Here is a 19357-nt window from a genome sequence, read left to right on the forward strand (position 1 = left end):
AGATCTTCACAATTGCTGTAATTACCTTTGCAGAATCTCGACCGGTCTTGATAATTTGCACCATGTACTTTTAATGTAATTTGAACTAAACTGCAATTTAGGTAATTTGGTTCTGCTATTAGATGAAGCACAGGGATAAATAACACAGTAATCTATTACATGAAAATAAAACATATCTGATATTGTATTTCCATTTGAACTTTACTGTGGTTTAAAATGGTTGAAAGCGCAGCGCTAGAAATTTAGTTGACATCTGAACCAAAAATCTGACATTGTTTTTCCATTGGAAATTGGTTGTGCTTTTAGATAGTTGAAAGCATAGTGATAACTTTGGAAAATCAACTAACTTTTGGCTTTCTTTTTGGGTGGGTGAATATACTGTAGGTTATAATCTCAATGATCAATCAACAATACCCAACCTGCAGTAACCTTTCTGGGATGAGATGAATCAACAGGGTCACATCTTAGATCTGCTCAGTTTATTTGGACATTTCAGGATAATTCAGGATTGTGGAGGAGGTCTTCAGTAGTTTTACTGAGCTACCTGACTTGATGAACTGTCACGGGGTTGATTCTGTCTGATCTTGGCCGAGCCTGACCACAGCACAAATGTGTGTGAATAGCTGCTGTGTCCCCAACACCTCTGAACAACGCTTACTGTACAGTATCTTCACACTGGATCTGCAGCACATGAAGCAGGCCAAATGCCAGAGAAACATCACAGAGGAAGTCTCTCTCAAACCCATGGTTCATCTTAGCACAGGGAGGCTAGGGGCCACGTTTCTTTTCTCGCCCACGGGAGTCTGGCTGTATGGCCCCTACACACTTGAGTTATACCGCATTTTTGGAACATGTGCGGCACAACACATTTGGAACAACAGTTGAGATACAACTGAGGATTTTTATGCACAAACATAAATACTCAAGGGTTGTGGGGAGACACCACACCTTGATTGTATAAAAAAAGAAATGTGCAGACTCTTCGTTGTCACATAAATAACCATCGTGTCGAATGTGATGAACATCAGTTGTGCAACCTGAGTGGGAACAGGGTGTGAGAGAGACAAGGTCACAAGTGAGGACCAAGAATGGGTCACATCTTTTTACAATCCTGTGTCCTCATTTACTGTATATGCAGAATTGCAGGTATTAAAATACATAGATTGTACGTGTATATAGTGCATTTTAATATATAGACAGGTAATGCCTTGCTTCATGATATTCAACTAGTACATATTGTAAACATCTTGACATCCATATCAGTAAAATCAATAGTTTAAAATTGGGAAGCCCATGCCTTATTAACATATATTTAACTATTTCCAGCCCTGTATCTTCTTCTCATGTCAAGGATATTAGCAGCATTGGTTTTGGTAATACCTCAATATTCTCTAGAGGTATTTTAATTTTGTAACATTGTAATATCACATAATCCACCAAATTCAGAGATTGGCCTATTAATTAAAGCAATTAATAAGCAATATTGTGTCATATATAGAATTAAAGGAGCAAGAGTCCTTAAGAGATGTATTTCAGCTTTCAATTAACATAATTTGAAGCTGTAAACATGTGTGTATACTAGCAGAGTGGCTGGGGGTTTCTATCGGCAACGTAAACGTGCAAGTTAAATGATTGTGATACAATTAAATGTTTTATTTTTTTTAAGTAATACCCCAAATTATGATTTTGAGATTTTGTTGATAAAGAAATTATGTATTCCAAGATGTACTGGAAGAAATACAACAGTCTATAGAAGTACATAGAATACAAATACCTGAGACCCCCACATGATAATAATTTCAACATCAGTGCGTATCTGTGCACATTACGAACCCATTTTAATATAATGCCAGAATATTCACCATTCATACTATGTATACAAAAGTACACAGCAACCCTCTCTTTTACCAGTATTGTTCATTAGCACTTGTTATATAATAATAATAAAAAACATCATTTTTACAAAACAATTCCAATTTGACATTTACCAAGAAAAATTGAAATCCAGTGCAGTATTTAGTACATATAAAATACACCACAATCGAGAGTGTCACTAATTCCGCTTCAAGTATGCTCTTCTTCCAAGAGTGTGGAGTCTGGCAATAAGATCACTTCTTCTTTGTGTTCGTATAGGCTCATTTAAATTCATATTAGGTTAGGTTGTAGCCTCCAGATATATTTACATTATATTTATCACTCTTTAACAAGGTTGTACAGTACTTACAGAGGTAAGACGGATCATACAGCTCCAACAACAACCCACTGGGTACACGCTGGATGAATCAACGTCGTTTCCACGTCATTTCAATGAACCAACGTGGAATAGACGTTGAATTGACGCCTGTTCACAGTGGGAAAGCACTTTATGAGCTAAGGCCTTTACATACACACATATAGATGTAGGATCTTAATTTGAGTCAGTTTGCTAAAGCAGGAAAATAATCCTGCAGCAACAGGAAATGTTAATTATTATGTGGAGCATAATTAAATGGATATTTTTGTAGGGGTTGACACATTTTTCGTAAGGGAAAAACAAGTCTGAAATTTGTGTGTGGAAATTGAGTGGAAATTACTAACTTCAGAATCCTTTTTAAACCTCAAATGCATTGCAGGAAAGTTCTCTTTCAACAGGGTGAACAATTTAAGATCCTACATCTGTAGTAAAAAAATCTGAAAAATAAATGTAACTGTACAATATCGATCTCACTTTCACAGACAATAATCTATTATTTTTCTTCCCGGTGCGGTAGTCTGACTTTTTGTTATGTAGAAATTTATTAAAAAATCTAATCTTGGTGCTCACATTGTCTCCCTCAATTGATGTACACATGGGACAAATCAGAATACAGTAAGATTATCTACAATGACAAGTAAAACATATAATGCCGCTACGGCAATTATTTCAAAACAGATAGCAAAGCAATAGTGTGCACTTTGCTACAGGTGGGCTGACATATGTTTTTCAAATATTCTAAAACTATTTGTTAGCATCCATGCTTGCTTCATAAAGAATAGTAATGATTGTGGATTTGTTTAGAAAAACAATAGGCGGACATAAAGAAGATTGAAGACAACTATACTGGTGCATCAGAACATCTATAGAAATATGAATGATCAAAGATAAAGGTGTGAGTAAATACAAAACAGGGGCTTTCATTTAAAAAGAATAATGCACTGAGGGAATGCAGAATGCATGTAATAGCTACTCCAATAGCTAAAAGATGTAAACAAATACCGTTGCCAATACTTTACAGTAACAATAAGCTGTACAGTATGTGTTTTGAAATATAAAGAGAAATAAGCTGCAACTTTGATTGGGGAGGTTACATACCGTACCACATAACATACAGAAGGAGTGAAGAAGTTTGAAGTGAACAGTGAACTGAGCCTGGCCATATACACATAGGGCCATTCCTATGGCCAAAGACCATCAGGACAAAAGACTGTGGCAATTCAAAATATGGTATATGCTGCATAATAAGCAGAACAACAGCGACACTACATATTTTGCCAGCAAAATATTTGTTATCAACAGAGCAACATGTACATTGTCTTAAGCATTTGTCCAAGTGCATATAGATTATTTTTTGATCCACATACATACCATTACCCTTCACTGGCATTATACTTCCAAAAACCCTAAACCACACTGCTATCTATCTACTAAACAGTACCAGTGCATCAGCTTAATTGTACTGGGCACAATCCTTTCCACATCACATTCACATGCAATGTACAGCAGGGTTGGTCTCAATGCCATTCCAATTCTATCAATGTAAGAAATAAACTGAAAATCCAAATTCCAATTTTCCTCATAGATTAGTTTTTATTGACTGAATTGAAATGGCATTGATCCCAACCCACGAGTAGAGTGCAAGCACTGACATGGCGCTTGCAGGAAGCAGCCTGTCTACTATAAGACACATGAGTGGGTTAAAGGCAACTTGTGAGCTGGAGATTTGAAGTTACTATTGAACCATCAAAACAGGGCCTGGCTTCAAAACAGGGAATTCCTTCCTGTCCTCCCCATCCGTCAAGGCATCAGTCTGCTAGTGAAAGAACAGGTTCAGAGAGGAGGCGGGTTGCAGTGCAGTGCTTTTCCTTTCCTCTGTGAAGTTCTGTGAAACTGAGAAGGTTACAGGAACTGTTTCACAGAAAGCAGATATTTAGCGTTTAGGGTAATGAACGAAACAATAACAAATCTGTAGACAATGTCTGAAAAGGTAAATCATGAGTAAGTTTCTCCATCTCCATCTCTGTTTCTCTCTCTCTCTCTCTCTCTCTCTCTCTCTCTCTCTCTCTCTCTCTCTCTCTCTCTCTCTCTCTCTCACACTCTCTCTCTCTCTCTCACACACACTCTCTGTCTCTCTCTCTCTCTCTCTCTCACACACACTCTGTCTCGCTCGCTCTCTCTCTGTCTCACTCTTTTTCTCTCTCTGTGTCTCTATCTCATCTCTTTCTCCCTCTCCCTCACTTTCTTCCATATTTCCCTTTTTTTTCTCTCTCCTTTTCTTTCTCACCCTCTCTCTTTCTCTCTCACTACTCTCTTTCCCTCTGCAGAAAATGTCATTCTTTAATGTGGCTAGTGTGACAACACGCCTGTGCAGTTAGCAGTTAGAAAGACAGAGAAGATATACAGTCTGTTGCAAGAAATCATGCAAGAAAGTATATTATATTCTAAAGTATGGTTCAGTTGGTGGGGTCAGGGAAATTCCCCTTGATAAGTTGAGACCTTACATGGCAGTCTATGTGGCAACGAACAAGTCCAAAAGTACATTATTCAGAAAGAAAGGAACAGTGATAAACTATAATAACTCACAGTATTAGCTGCTCTGTGACAATCTGAGACACACTATGACAAAACTGTCTAGGTGTACTACTTCTTTGTGATCTTCTTGACTCCCCCAAAAAATCCCTCACTTGAGATACATATCTCAACCTCAAATTCTTCAAAACACCTTGCACAATTCAAATGTGTATTTGGCCCAGACCTTCATATATTTGTTTGGAATGATATATAGCTAGTATCATTATGCTGCAACAAATGTTGGTTAGTTCTCTCTCTCCTGGTTGGTTGCATTGACCACACACAGTTAGTTCAACATTACTGTCCTGAGGTGGGATGGGGCGGGGACCAGTGGTGGCTCCTGTCCAGTCCACCGCTCTAATTGAAGGTGTGTTCCCCACGGATGATGTGAGATGAAAATTCATAGCGGTCCTTACTGCGGTGGCCACAGATGTTGCACTCCAGCGGGTCCCTGTAACCATGACAACCCATGTGGATGGTGTACATGACGTGGTCCAGGAAGAGAATGCGGCAGTGTTCACACTGGAACACCCTCATCTTCCGCCCCTCTCGCCCAAACACACGCACCCCTTCCCGACTTATAGGCCTCTCTGCCGCCCCTCCCTGGGCCACCTCAGCCCCGCCTCGCCCCTCCTCTCTGCCGCCATATGCTGGGCTGGATCTGGGACGGTGGTGGGGGTTGTTCCAGTGGTAACCCAGCCTATCCTGTGGGCTGCTCCGGGCAGAGTCGGCCGAGTCCAGCCCACTGTTGCTAGGAGACTCTTTTTCCTCTCTGGTACCCTGGGGGTGCTGCTGCTTGGGTCTTGTGAGGGCGATGGGCCCGTTGGAGGAAGGATGGAAGTCAGGGGGAGGAGGGGGCAGAGGTGAAGGATGAGGTGGGGCGTCGCGGCCACCTGGTCGGTCCATACGCAGCCCTGACCCCAGAGGGTAGACGTGGTGGAAGAGGGGGTTGACCATGGGTACCACCTCGGCCATAGAAAGAGACGGCTGTGGACCGTGGGGACCATGGGGGTGGGGATGGTGGACAAGGGGTCTCAGGGAGTCAGAGCCCAGGTAAGAGATGGCGTTGTTGATAGCCTGGTCCATCATGTGAGCCTGCATCAGCTCTGCCTCCTTCTCATACTTCAGACCCATCTCATAGCTCAGCTCCGGGTAACTATAACGCATCATCTTCTCACCTGCAGAGCACAGCTTACATATTACCACAATGAAATTCACATATGCAGAAGCTCCCCATAAGAGAAACTGCCCGGTCGAATGACACCATTGGATAGTACCGAATACATACAACTCTAACTAAATAGAATATGATAGAGTGATTTATTTTGTGTGCATGTCTAACCTTTCCAGTTTTTAATAAGCTAAACACTATCAAAGTTCTCTTGTTTTTGTCTTATTGTATTTTCTCTTGTGTTGTTTAATAGTGGAAAGCCCCATCCATCTGAATGCACTGTTTAACCCCTCCAGAACAGGGATGCGGTGAGCTGTTTTGCTCTTCTCTCGATAAGAGCTATTGCAGAGATACAGGTGTAACAAACCACAGAGTGAAAACATGTCCTCGTCTCTCTCATCCGCTCTCTGTGTCTCGCTCGATCTTTTCCTCTATCTAATAGAGCAGTAAATAATAAAAACAAAATAATTGTCTTCCTCGCTAATATGCAAAAATTGGCTGTTATATGACAACAAAATGTTTGCAACACCGAAACAATTGTTTCTTAATACAAAACCAATATATTTTTCAAATGTATGTATTAAAAAATGATCAAAATGTTCAAATTAAAAATTAAAAAGATTGAGAAATATTCAGAGTGGAACAACCTGATCTGAAATGTGAAATCTACATTAATAAAACTAAAGTGTGCAGTATGTGAATAGTGTCTTCATTTCTACCATTAAGTCAAGGTCATCTGTTAGATGCAAAACAACAGTATCATGTTTCAATGTACCGCTGCCCAGGCACGCAATTCAATTCCTTTTTTGCATGTATACACTCATTCTGTTGCAGTGACTGTATGTTGAACTGATCAAAACAAATAAACAGTTAAAACTGTAAACTGAATTTAATCCAACAGAACAGGTCAAATTCAATCCCAAAATGGAATGAAATAAATATCCTACTGATACCCTTAATACCATAATTATTAAAATTACAAATGAGTCATTTGTAATAATAATTATCTAAGCTACAATGAATAATTGTGAGTTGGTGATCCTTATGGTGAACACATTATGGTGCTCCCAGACAGGAAGTGATGCAATGATGCTTACCCACAAACTTCTGTGGAGTGGTACTCTTCCTCTTCCCTACATTACTCTGCAGTTTCTCAATGACAGGTGGCCGGTTTAATGTTGCCATGGCAGCGGCCTCCGCCAGGGGCCTCTGCTCTTTAGGGACCTCACCTGGGGGTCAGGGGTCAGAGCATGAGAGTGTGTGAGAGGTCTGCACCAAGGCTTGTAGGTAGTACTGTAGTACTGTAGGTGGCAGGTGTGTAAAAGTAACATAAGTAGAGTTCACAGGATTCTCACACAAACCATAAAAAGGAAGGAGGAAGAGAAACTAAAATGATCTTTAATTTAACTTCATACCTAAATTATAAATGATTAAAGGTTAAAGTGCAAGGTGTAAAAAAGGTTCCAAAGAGAAAGCAAATGTTTCTGAGTCCATGCCATTAACAGAGATACCATATAGCAGGTCTCTGTACCAGAGCAGGACATTCACACTCACCTGGATAAGGCCCAGTGACGGAGGTGGGATCCATGCCAGCACTCTCAAGGTAGTTATGGCAGCGCTCTTTATGCTCCTCCAATGATGTCCTCTGTTTGTAGCTCCGCCCACAGTAGTCACACTTGTGTGGTTTACCCACTAAATTAGAGAAATGACATCAAAGGAAAAAAACTATTAATTTCATTCATTCATCAACTCACATAAACAGACCGGTAACGCAATTCTATGTGAAGTCTCTAGGAGGTTTTATTAAACACATAGAACCCGTGGAGAACACAGAAACTAGAGCAGGGCTATGAGCTCATGGAGTGATCATTTTCCATTAGTGGGATCCCACACACCATCATTGCCAACCAGACAGAGAAGGTGTGGGCAGGCGAGATATACCAAAATACTCTAATACACACATTTGCCTTTCATACGCCCTGGAACAACTGGTAAAGCCTACAACTCTTCCGGGAGCCCATCACTACTACTATGGTGCACAACTCAATTGGCTGCTGTACACAGACACAGATCCCGTAGAAGAAGGAAAATAACTAACGTCAGACCTAAACAACGTCTGAGTTTCTCCTCAGCAGCTGGAGGTGGGGAGTGATTCATGCTGCCAGTTCCATTCTGATGGAGTCTATGCTGGTGAGATTGTGCAAAACCTCCTCTAGCTTTCCCCTAGAGAAGATCCATCCATTGATCCTTCCCTCCGTCCTCCCTTCCTTCCAATCTTCCGCCATTCATTTATTAACTGTACTTCAATCATTCACTCATGAATGAATTACTCATGAATGAATTAATGCATTCATAGTGATTTGGCAACTAAAGTCTGAAACTACTGAAAAGTACTACTCAAAGTTTTCTGTAGTAGAAACAAGGCTCTGAAAGTCTTCGGGATGAGTCATCTAGGGGGAACTGTTGTCCAGACGACACCAAGCAGTGGCCCAGACACTGGCCCAAAATAGGTGTCGTTTACATGAGAAAATGTTCTCGTACCAGAGGTGACCCCAGTTACTAGAAACTACCTGACCTGTTACTGTGGGAATAACATGTTTCAGTCTGACACATACTTTGAAAGTAAGACACAGATAGGCTTAGGTAACATTTCATTAAGTCTATAGGAATTGATTGGAAATATTGGTGAGTGTGTGAACGTTTGGCTCACGTTTTTTCAAGCTGATCTCAAATGACTGTATAGGTTACTTGTCTTAATGTAATTTTGTGGCCTGTGAATGCCAATTGGTTTAGCGCATTTGAAACTGTGGTTCATGAGTAAGCTTTATACTAGCAATGGCATTATCATGTAATTTACAGGTCGTGATCATCATCATTACAGAACACTTGCTGAATTTTACTTATGAGTCTCTCCATATGTAGCCTAATACAATGTCCGTGTAATTGAAAAACACCCTGAAGTGTCTGTCTGCTCCAATGATATTGGCCACAGCACCTGCTAACTGTAGCCAGCTGGATGGGCAGTCACACTTTCATATTGGAATAGGCCACACACACACATTTTATGCTATTTCTCATTTACAAAACCTCCAGCCATTTGCAGATGGTGGATGTATCACAAAAATCCCACTTTCAGCAGATATTCTTGAACATGCAAATAGCCTTAACTCTCTCTGCCTTCAGATACAGTCGGCTGCATCCAGTTGGGTGAGAAACAGGAACCTCTCTCAGAAACGTATTGTTGTCTCATGTAATGTCATTAGTGAGTGAGCCCATCACTCTAAGTGAGGCATCTAAAACATCTTCAGGATGAACAATTTGCACATATTTGAACAGCAATTCAAAGAAAAACTTGATATTCATATTTAACAATGTGTTTGGGAGGGGTTCAGATACAACACAGTCCATGTAGTGCCACTCTGTGTCTTGACAGGGGAAAGTAATACTCTTGTCTTGTCCCTCGGATTGCACAATACATCAAAGCATTCACCTGTCGCTGTCTCTCTCTCTGTTTCTCTGTCTCTCTCTCTGTTTCTCTGTCTCTCTCTCTGTTTCTCTGTCTCTCTCCCCACACCTAACCTCCCTCTCTCGTCACTCCACCTGTTTCCTGGCAGTGTGCCAGGGGGCAGGGAGAGAGAGGAGAAAGGAGAAGAGGCCTTTCATCTAGAGAACGCCATTCCAACCAACTCCCTACGCCACAGAAGAGTTCCTAACATTCCTTTCAACCCTCAGGTAGTGTAGTATAGGCAGGCTGAGGGGATTCATACAGCCCTACTACCTACTATAGGACTGCATAAGGAACTACGGTACACCTAAATGTGCCGTCTACACTGACTGGAGGAGGGTAAAGAATTCATTTAGCCTTACAAAACAGGAAGTGAAAATGAGAAAAAGGTCAAAAGAGAAAAAAAAGACACATGGAAAGAGTGTCTGAAAGCATTGACAGAAAAAGAGAGAGATACAAAGGACTCATTACCATAAAGCTGTTTATACAATAGCCTCAGTTATGAGGCTTACATCTAATTGTTGTACAAAAGGAATGAGTAAAGATGATACTATTTGTGAAATGACAGATGCTATGTAATGATGTTGATGTGAGAGAACTGTATTTCTGTTTAAAGTTTCACTAAGTCATTGGCACGCCCCCAGGAACACAGACAGGTCCTGGCGTCATGAGACAGCCCTTTTCGATGTTCCCAATAAAACCCCACCTGGGTTTTCTATCACCAGACCGAGCTTACCTCAATTATGAGAGGGCTAAGGGTGGAGATGAGACCAGTACCTCTATCATAGAGTGAAATAAGGTTTAAGTAGATTGCTGAATCTTTGAACCATCCCACGTGATTAAACTCTTAGACTATCGATACCGACAGAATAAGAACAAGTTTTTGATATTAATTACTTGTCTGCAGCCAGGAATTCGGTATCATTGACGCAAAGACCGAAACATCTATTCATGACATGAATGAATGTGAATGTCACTCTGAACTACCCGTTCTAACCACGACAGAGAGATGGCGGACAAGCTCTCCAACAGAAACAAACTTTTCAACAGAGATTCCGACGACACACTGAGCGTAAATATATATATATTGATTGCAATTATTCCCGAATGAGGGAGCGTTCATGTGCAAAGGATTAGCATTTCAATTGTTATAATTATCAACTCTGTTGTGTCTCCTCAGCTGACCCCCACTCCCCTCTGTCTAAGCCGCCATGCCGGGTTTAGCCCACTAGGGCACATTCTCCTATTATTTCTTTGTAACCATATCTACTTTGCTTGTTTGTTATGCATTTCTGTGAGTACTTAGTTAGTAAATAAATGATTTTAAGACAATTGATGTATGGATGACTCATAGTGAAGACTGGGTTCGTGCAGATAACCAACAATTTACGACGTTTGGAAGACTAACGTGAGGTAAAGAATAATTCATTAATCAGAAGACTAAGTGATCAGATATTAAAATATCTTGCTTTGTCATTAAGGGGTATTGTGTACAAATGTATTGATGAGGAAAAAACAAACAATTTTGTCAGTTTTAGAATAAGGCTGTAACGTAACAAAATATGGAAAAAGTCAAGGGGTCTGAATACTTTCCGAATGCACTGTACATGTGAGTACTTCAAAGAGGACAACACTAGAGATGAGGTTATACTGTCGTCTGTCCCGGATCTCAAAGAAGAGGCAGGAGAGAACAGAGACAGAGGCCTATGATGAAGAGATAGGAACGTGGGTTACAGTTAGAGCATATCAGTGTTTCTCTGGTCTCCCCATACTGTATCTCTACAGATAACAGAGAGAGTTCCTCTCTGAGGAGACGTGAGCTGAGCAGGTTATAGGAACAGCATGTCCTGGGTGCCTAACCACAGCCCTTGTCTGTCTGCACAAAAATCCCCAGGGAGATGCATTCATCCCACAATACGAAACCCTGTCAGTGTTAGATATTTGTGGGTCTGTTGCTAATCTGTCACAAAAACTTAGACACAGGTCAGACCAGATCATGCTTTAAGTTACATCGAGACAGGCCGGTTCTATAGCATCAACATATAGCATCGGCTATTTTAGAAGTTATTGAAACCAGGATAAATACTAAGGAGTAACCACAGTAATAAAAAAGTTAAAGGAAGCATGGACCCAAGACAAAGGGAATAGGAAGACAAGGAGAAAAAGGAGGAAGAGGATAAGAACATAGAGGAAGAAACAAAAAAAGAGAGGAGGTAGAGGGGCTGACCTGAGTGTGTGCGTAGGTGTCCTGTGAGTGCGTCACGACGGCGGCAGGCGTAGCTGCAGAAGGGGCATTTGAAGGGCTTCTCCCCCGTGTGCAGTTTGATGTGTCTCAACAGATTGCCCTTCTGAGTGAACGACACACCACACTGGTTACACTGGAACGGCCTATCACCTGAGAGGGGCACAGGAAGTGTTACACTGGAACGACCTATCACTTGAAGGGGCACAGGAAGTGCAGGCTCTCATCTCTCACTCCCCCTTTTACATATAGCCAGAAAAGCAACACACAATACCCACAGACCACCAGCCACCTAGTCTTGAGTTTTCACTCGGCTAGTGGACCGAACAAACTTGAGAAAGACGGAAATGGAGGTTCACAGCTACTCAACAGCAATCAACACATTGCGATGGTAAAGCATGGTTTGATTGGTAAAGGCAAGCAACACGCCTTAGCTGAGAACATTGTAACATCTCAAATAATGCAGAGAATATATTTCTAGGAGGATTGTCAGTGGGTGGAAAAACACTAGCGTGTGGTGCCTGATGTATGCAGTGTACAATTGATTCATTTGAACTACAGCCTACTGCTACTACAGTAATAGTGTCTGGAGTGTGGTGAGATGAGGTGTTAGATCTCCACCCTAATAGCTCTGCTCTGGGTCTCTTCTACTGCTCCCTCTCACACCACAAAGTAGGTGTAGAAATACAGTATGTTTTCATCCTTCACCAGGCGCCCGGTAGGGCTGTATGTGTTCTACACACAGATACACAAACACCACCAACACCACTAAGTTGGTATAAGTTAATAAGGTTTAGTGTGGCCATCAAAGTCTCTTCAGATAGTAAATGGTTAAGACTCAAGGAGTCTTACATTTTGTCTTATAATCTTCCATTGTGTTAAAGTGCTGTACATCTTTAATACCAGCTTTACCATGGAACTATGTTTGTCTGTATCTATGCAAAAAGTTTGCCCGGTTCACCAGTAAACTACAGTAGTCTCGATGATCATCTCTTTATCTGCGGCCGAACGTTTGGAAAAGTGAAATGTGATCCTAAATATGTGAAGACCAAGGCACAGTAATGGCGTCAGTTAAGGGCTCGGGAACAGGTTGTGGAGGATTCCTGGGATGTTATCCATGAAAATCATTCCAAGGCTAAACTATTGTATTCTACAAAACAGCAAAGCTCTCGAGCTCCACACCCGTAGAAACAATTTCTGACTCACAGAATTAAAAAAAAAAAAATCATAGGATGAGTGACGTATGAGTGACGATGAGTCTGTAAAATTCATATCTCATAGGGAGCTACAACGTGAAGTATAATTTATTCAAAATGTACTAACGTATTACTAATGTTTTTTTGCAGTTTGCTAGATGTTAATGGTAAAACATTGACAATCCTTAGATACATTAGAGAGTTTTGAGTCATTGTTGTTCAATATAAAGTACATTAGGTTTGGGCAATATACTGTGAAAGGGACATAAGTGGTAGCAACATTAGAGAAACATTTACCATTGGGCAGCCGAGTTCCTGGGTCACATGACCCATCGGACCCAGGGACCCCATCCTGTAGGTTGTTTGGGCTGTCAATTATGGGCTCTTCCAATCCCGATTCCTCTTCCCCACTTTGTCCCATATCCTCAGCTGTGGTCCTCCTGTCCCTTTCATCTTCTGTCTCTTCTTCTTGTTTGATGGTGTGTTCTGGAAGAGACAGGTATGACCAATCCAATTACAGTTTTTCAGACAATCAAATGACAATCACATGACATGGCTTTAGTAGATGATCCTCGTTCTTCCAGTAAGAGGTGCAGTGGCTCTAGGTTACGAGTCTAAACCTTGTAAATCTGTTTTTCTTTGAATGTAAACATCCACTGATTGGAACAAGTTCATCAAATCTGCATGTTATTTCCCCTGGAGAAATAAGTAATATAATGATGCTCAACATAAATTGCCAATGTTAATGCTAACCCCTAGAGGCAGGGACTCATCAAATCTGACAAAAAAATGGTTAGTTATTGTTAATTCTATGCAATTATTTTGTATTTAACCAGGCAAGTCAGTTAAGAACAAATTCTTATTTACAATGACGGCTTGCCCCGGCCAAACCCTAACGACGCTGTGCGAATTTTGCGCCACCCTATGGGACTCCCAATCACAGCCAGGTGTGATACAGCCTGGAATTGAACCAGGGTCTGTAGTGACACCTCTAGCACTGAGATGCAGTGCCTTAGACCACTGTGCCACTCAGGGGCGCAAATATTTCTGTTATCTATTTTAAACCTGAGACTTCTGGAATGTACACAGTAAAGTAGTTATGTGGAGAAAAACGGGGTTAGTCCCAGAAGTGGACGGGCGATACGTGACTTGGTCTGAATATTAGAGATGTCTAGTTCCCCACAGAATAGTCTAGTCCCGTAGCACTCACTTCCGTCATCATGAAGTGCTTTGAGAGACTAATCAAGGACTATATCACCTCCACCCTACCTGACACCCTAGACCCACTCCAATTTGCTTACCGCCCAAATAGGTCCACAGACGATGCAATCTCAACCACACTGCACACTGCCCTAACCCATCTGGACAAGAGGAATACCTATGTGAGAATGCTGTTCATCGACTACTCCTCGGCATTTAACACCATAGTGCCCTCCAAGCTCGTCATCAAGCTCGAGACCCTGGGTCTCGACCCCGCCCTGTGCAACTCGGTACTGGACTCATCACAGACAAACTGAATTGGTGCACCCACACAGACAGCATCGTGAAGAAGGCGCAGCAGCGCCTCTTCAACCTCAGGAGGCTGAAGAAATTCGGCTTATCACCAAAAGCACTCACAAACTTCTACAGATGCACAATCGAGAGCATCCTGTCGGGCTGTATCACCGGTACGGCAACTGCTCCGCCCACAACCGTAAGGCTCTCCAGAGGGTAGTGAGGTCTGCACAACGCATCACCGGGGACAAACTACCTGCCCTCCAGGACACCTACACCACCCGATGTCACAGGAAGGCCATAAAGATCATCAAGGACAGCAACCACCCGAGCCACTGCCTGTTCACCCCGCTATCATCCAGAAGGCGAGGTCAGTACAGGTGCATCAAAGCTGGGACCGAGAGACTGAAAAACAGCTTCTATCTCAAGGCCATCAGACTGTTAAACAGCCACTACTAACATTGAGTGGCTGCTGCCAACACACTGACTCAACTCAAGCCACTTTAATAATGGGAATTGATGGGAAATGATGTAAAATATATCACTAGCCACTTTAAACAATGCTACCTAATATAATGTTCCCTACATTATTCATCTCATATGTATACGCATATACTGTACTCTATATCATCTACTGCATCCTTATGTAATACATGTATCACTAGCCACTTTAACTATGCCACTTTGTTTACATACTCATCTCATCTCATTTACATACTGCACTCAATACCATCTCCTGTATCTTGCCTATGCCGCTCTGTACCATCACTCATTCATATATCTTTATGTACATGTTCTTTATCCCCTTACACTTGTGTCTATAAGGTAGTAGTTTTGGAATTGTTAGCTAGATTACTTGTTGGTTATTACTGCATTGTCGGAACTAGAAGCACAAGCATTTCGCTACACTCGCACTAACATCTGCTAACCATGTGTATGTGACAAATAAAATTGGATTTGATTTGGTTTGATTTCATTTAGTTCCCCTCAGTCCTTGGCAAGCCTGGGGTCAATTCTAATTGAAGGCAGTCAAGTAAACTTAAACAATTCAAAATTGAATAGAAAAATTGTATCTATTTTCAATGACTTCTCAATAAACTGAGAAGTAGAAGCTATTTTTTTATTCTCCATTTTATTTAAATTTAAAATCACTTCCTGAATTGACTGCCTTTAATTCGAATTGACCCCAGCCCTGGTCCCTGGGGAGGAGGAGGAGGAGAGGAAGAGCGGAGTGCTGCGGACAGGCGCTGCTTAGCCCCTGTGGGTTTCGATTTGACTGGTGCTGGGAGACTGGCTGGATGGCTTGTTGGGGGGGGGATTCTGGCTGACTAAAGGCACAAAGGCCTCAACTCTACTGGGTTGGCCACTAGAATCTCAGTATCCCTCATCCGACATTATAGGGAGACTGACACACAGACACACAAATATGGCCCAGATACATACTCCTCCAGTCTGGCTTTAGTAACTTTTGACTCTTGAGTCACTAGGGACACACACACATAGACACAGAATAATTAGAGATCGTCCTCTCCCACACAACTTTTGAAGGTACAATATGCAGAAATTGTCCCGCCATTTCCTGGTTGCTTAAATTAAAATAGTTTTCCTAATTTCAGTTTGTTTCACAAAACAAGCAATCTATTGTGTAGAGAATCGTTGTACCATCTGAAGTATATTTTCAATAACCAAAATGTATTTTCAGCAGTTTAAAGCTGGTGTATAAAACGGAAAGTAAAAGACACAAAAATAGAACTTAAGAACGGGACGCATAGAAACAGCACACATAGAACATATCTACCGCTTCTTAGACTTACGTTCAATGGAAATGACAGATCTATCTCACGTTTCTATGTGAATTTGGTTCGTTTACCCAAAAAGTGCTTAGCATATACGTTGGGACCTTAATCTTGAACATTTTGAATTATTTTATTTATTAGGATCCCCATTAAGTGTTGCAGAAGCAGCAGCTACTGTAATTTTCGTGGGGTCCACACAAAACATAAAGTATGACAAAATACATAACTCTATTAGACAAGAACAGAAACACACATTTTAAATAAGAACAATAGAACACATTTTTTTCCTGAACTGCATATACATACAACATATTCATATACAGCATATACAGTACATACAAGTTTTTAGGTCATACAAAGTCAGAGGCATCATACCGTGAGAAGGAGACTTCTTGCATTCCTCTACAGTAGTCTGAAGGAAAACCTGATACGGACGTTAACCATAACCATCCAGTCAAGCCTGTTTGTGATTTGTGACTGAAACCATAATCATAGTGTAGGTACGGAAGGAGCCAGAGCAATAACCCCAACCTCACATCCATATAATCCATCCCCTGACCGTCCCTTCAGTCTCCTAGGCTCCATTAAAGGGGATTTTGGCAATAAGCCCACTTACAGTTTCTACATCCCGAGAGTCAGATGAAGTCGTGAGTACCATGTTTATGTTAGCATCCAGTATGAAGGAAGTTAAAGGTTGTTTTGTGAGCCAATGCTAACTAGCTTAGCGCAAAAACTTGAAGTCTTCCTTCATACTAGACCAGGCACTTGCACAGATGGAGCCCTAGGTGTGCTGGAGCTCCTGCCCCTTTGCCGAACAGTTTGGGCAACACGTTAATATGACCCCTCTATGGAAAGATGAGACTCTCACGAACACCTACATGTTTTTCTCTAGGACACCCACAAGTTTCCCAAGACTTGTCTGAAGGTAGCCTGATACCAGTTCAAATGTTGGTGCCTAAAATCATTTGTTGGATATGTTTAAAAATATATATAAATAAGTTCATGATATTTCCTATATCTCTCAGACACAAACTTCCTTTAGATTTTTTTCCTGTTTTTCCATGTATGAATCTGTAATTCAACGCGTTTCTATGAGTTAATTGCAATAAGACCAAACTCAATATTTCATCCAATATTTATTTTATATTCAAGTGTAGTGTGGCGATAGCTAGGTTTGACAACAACTTTTACTATGGTGACTGCTATAGGGTTGACACTAAGTCATGGTGATTGCTATAGGGTTGACACTAAGTCATGGTGATTGCTATAGGGTTGACACGAAGTCAGTTTTATTACTATAGGGTTGACACTAAGTCATGGTGATTGCTATAGGGTTGACACTAAGTCATGGTGATTGCTATAGGGTTGACACTAAGTCAGTTTTATTAATATAGGGTTGACACTAAGTCATGGTGACTGCTATAGGGTTGACAACAACTTTTACTATGGTGATTGCTAGAGGGTTGACACTAAGTCATGGTGATTGCTATAGGGCTGACACTAAGTCAGTTTTATTAATATAGGTTTGACACTAAGTCAGTTGAATTAATATAGGGTTGACACTAAGTCATGGTGATTGCTATAGGGCTGACACTAAGTCAGTTTTATTAATATAGGGCTGACACTAAGTCAGTTTTATTAATATAGGGTTGACACTAAGTCAGTTTTATTAATATAGGGTTGACACTAAGGCATGGTGATTGCTATAGGGTTGACAGTAAGTCAGTTTTATTAATATAGGGTTAACACTAAGTCATGGTGATTGCTATAGGGTTGACACTAAGTCAGTTTTATTAATATAGGGTTGACACTAAGTCAGTTTTATTAATATAGGGTTGACACTAAGTCATGGTGATTGCTATAGGGTTGACAACAACTTTTACTATGGTGATTGCTATAGGGTTGACACTAAGTCATGGTGATTGCTATAGGGTTGACACTAAGTCAGTTTTATTAATATAGGGTTGACACTAAGTCAGTTTTATTAATATAGGGTTGACACTAAGTCATGGTGATTGCTATAGGGTTGACACTAAGTCATGGGGATTGCTATAGGGTTGACACTAAGTCAGTTTTATTAATATAGGGTTGACACTAAGTCAGTTTTATTAATATAGGGTTGACACTAAGTCAGTTTTATTAATATAGGGTTGACACTAAGTCATGGTGACTGCTATAGGGTTGACACTAAGTCAGTTTTATTAATATAGGGTTGACACTAAGTCATGGTGATTGCTATAGGGTTGACACTAAGTCATGGTGATTGCTATAGGGTTGACACTAAGTCATGGGGATTGCTATAGGGTTGACACTTAGTCATGGGGATTGCTATAGGGTTGACACTAAGTCATGGGGATTGCTATAGGGTTGACACTAAGTCATGGGGATTGCTATAGGGTTGACACTTAGTCATGGGGATTGCTATAGGGTTGACACTAAGTCATGGGGATTGCTATAGGGTTGACACTAAGTCATGGGGATTGCTATAGGGTTGACACTAAGTCATGGGGATTGCTATAGGGTTGACACTTAGTCATGGGGATTGCTATAGGGTTGACACTAAGTCATGGGGATTGCTATAGGGTTGACACTAAGTCATGGGGATTGCTATAGGGTTGACACTAAGTCAGTTTTATTAATATAGGTTTGACACTAAGTCAGTTGAATTAATATAGGGTTGACACTAAGTCATGGTGATTCCTATAGGGTTGACACTAGGTCATGGTGATTGCTATAGGGTTGACAACAACTTTTACTATGGTGATTGCTATAGGGTTGACACTAAGTCATGGTGATTGCTATAGGGTTGACACTAAGTCAGTTGAATTAATATAGGGTTGACACTAAGTCATGGTGATTGCTATAGGGTTGACAACAACTTTTACTATGGTGATTGCTATAGGGTTGACACTAAGTCATGGTGATTGCTATAGGGTTGACACTAAGTCAGTTTTATTAATATAGGGTTGACACTAAGTCAGTTTTATTAATATAGGGTTGACACTAAGTCATGGTGATTGCTATAGGGTTGACACTAAGTCAGTTGTATTAATATAGGGTTGACACTAAGTCAGTTTTATTAATATAGGGTTGACACTAAGTCAGTTTTATTAATATAGGGTTGACACTAAGTCATGGGGATTGCT

The 19357-nt window shown here is 40.9% G+C and overlaps 1 protein-coding gene across 3 annotated transcripts in view; it reads right to left on the reverse strand.

Annotated features, from left to right (window-relative positions):
- Window positions 1-1632: 1632 nt before the first annotated feature.
- Window positions 1633-19357, reverse strand: part of ikzf2 (IKAROS family zinc finger 2) — a 28431-nt gene continuing 10706 nt past the window's right edge. For all 3 annotated transcript variants that reach the window (XM_035749702.2, XM_035749703.2, XM_035749701.2), the window contains 5 exons: window positions 13219-13407; window positions 11711-11878; window positions 7533-7670; window positions 7076-7207; window positions 1633-5985 (listed from right to left, as the gene is read on the reverse strand). In XM_035749702.2, coding sequence (XP_035605595.1) covers window positions 5165-5985; window positions 7076-7207; window positions 7533-7670; window positions 11711-11878; window positions 13219-13407 — 1448 coding nt within the window. In that variant the 3' untranslated portion in view covers window positions 1633-5164. The remainder of the gene's footprint in view (window positions 5986-7075; window positions 7208-7532; window positions 7671-11710; window positions 11879-13218; window positions 13408-19357) is intronic.

This window comes from Oncorhynchus keta, chromosome 34, assembly GCF_023373465.1.
Source record: "Oncorhynchus keta strain PuntledgeMale-10-30-2019 chromosome 34, Oket_V2, whole genome shotgun sequence".
NCBI lineage: Eukaryota > Metazoa > Chordata > Actinopteri > Salmoniformes > Salmonidae > Oncorhynchus > Oncorhynchus keta.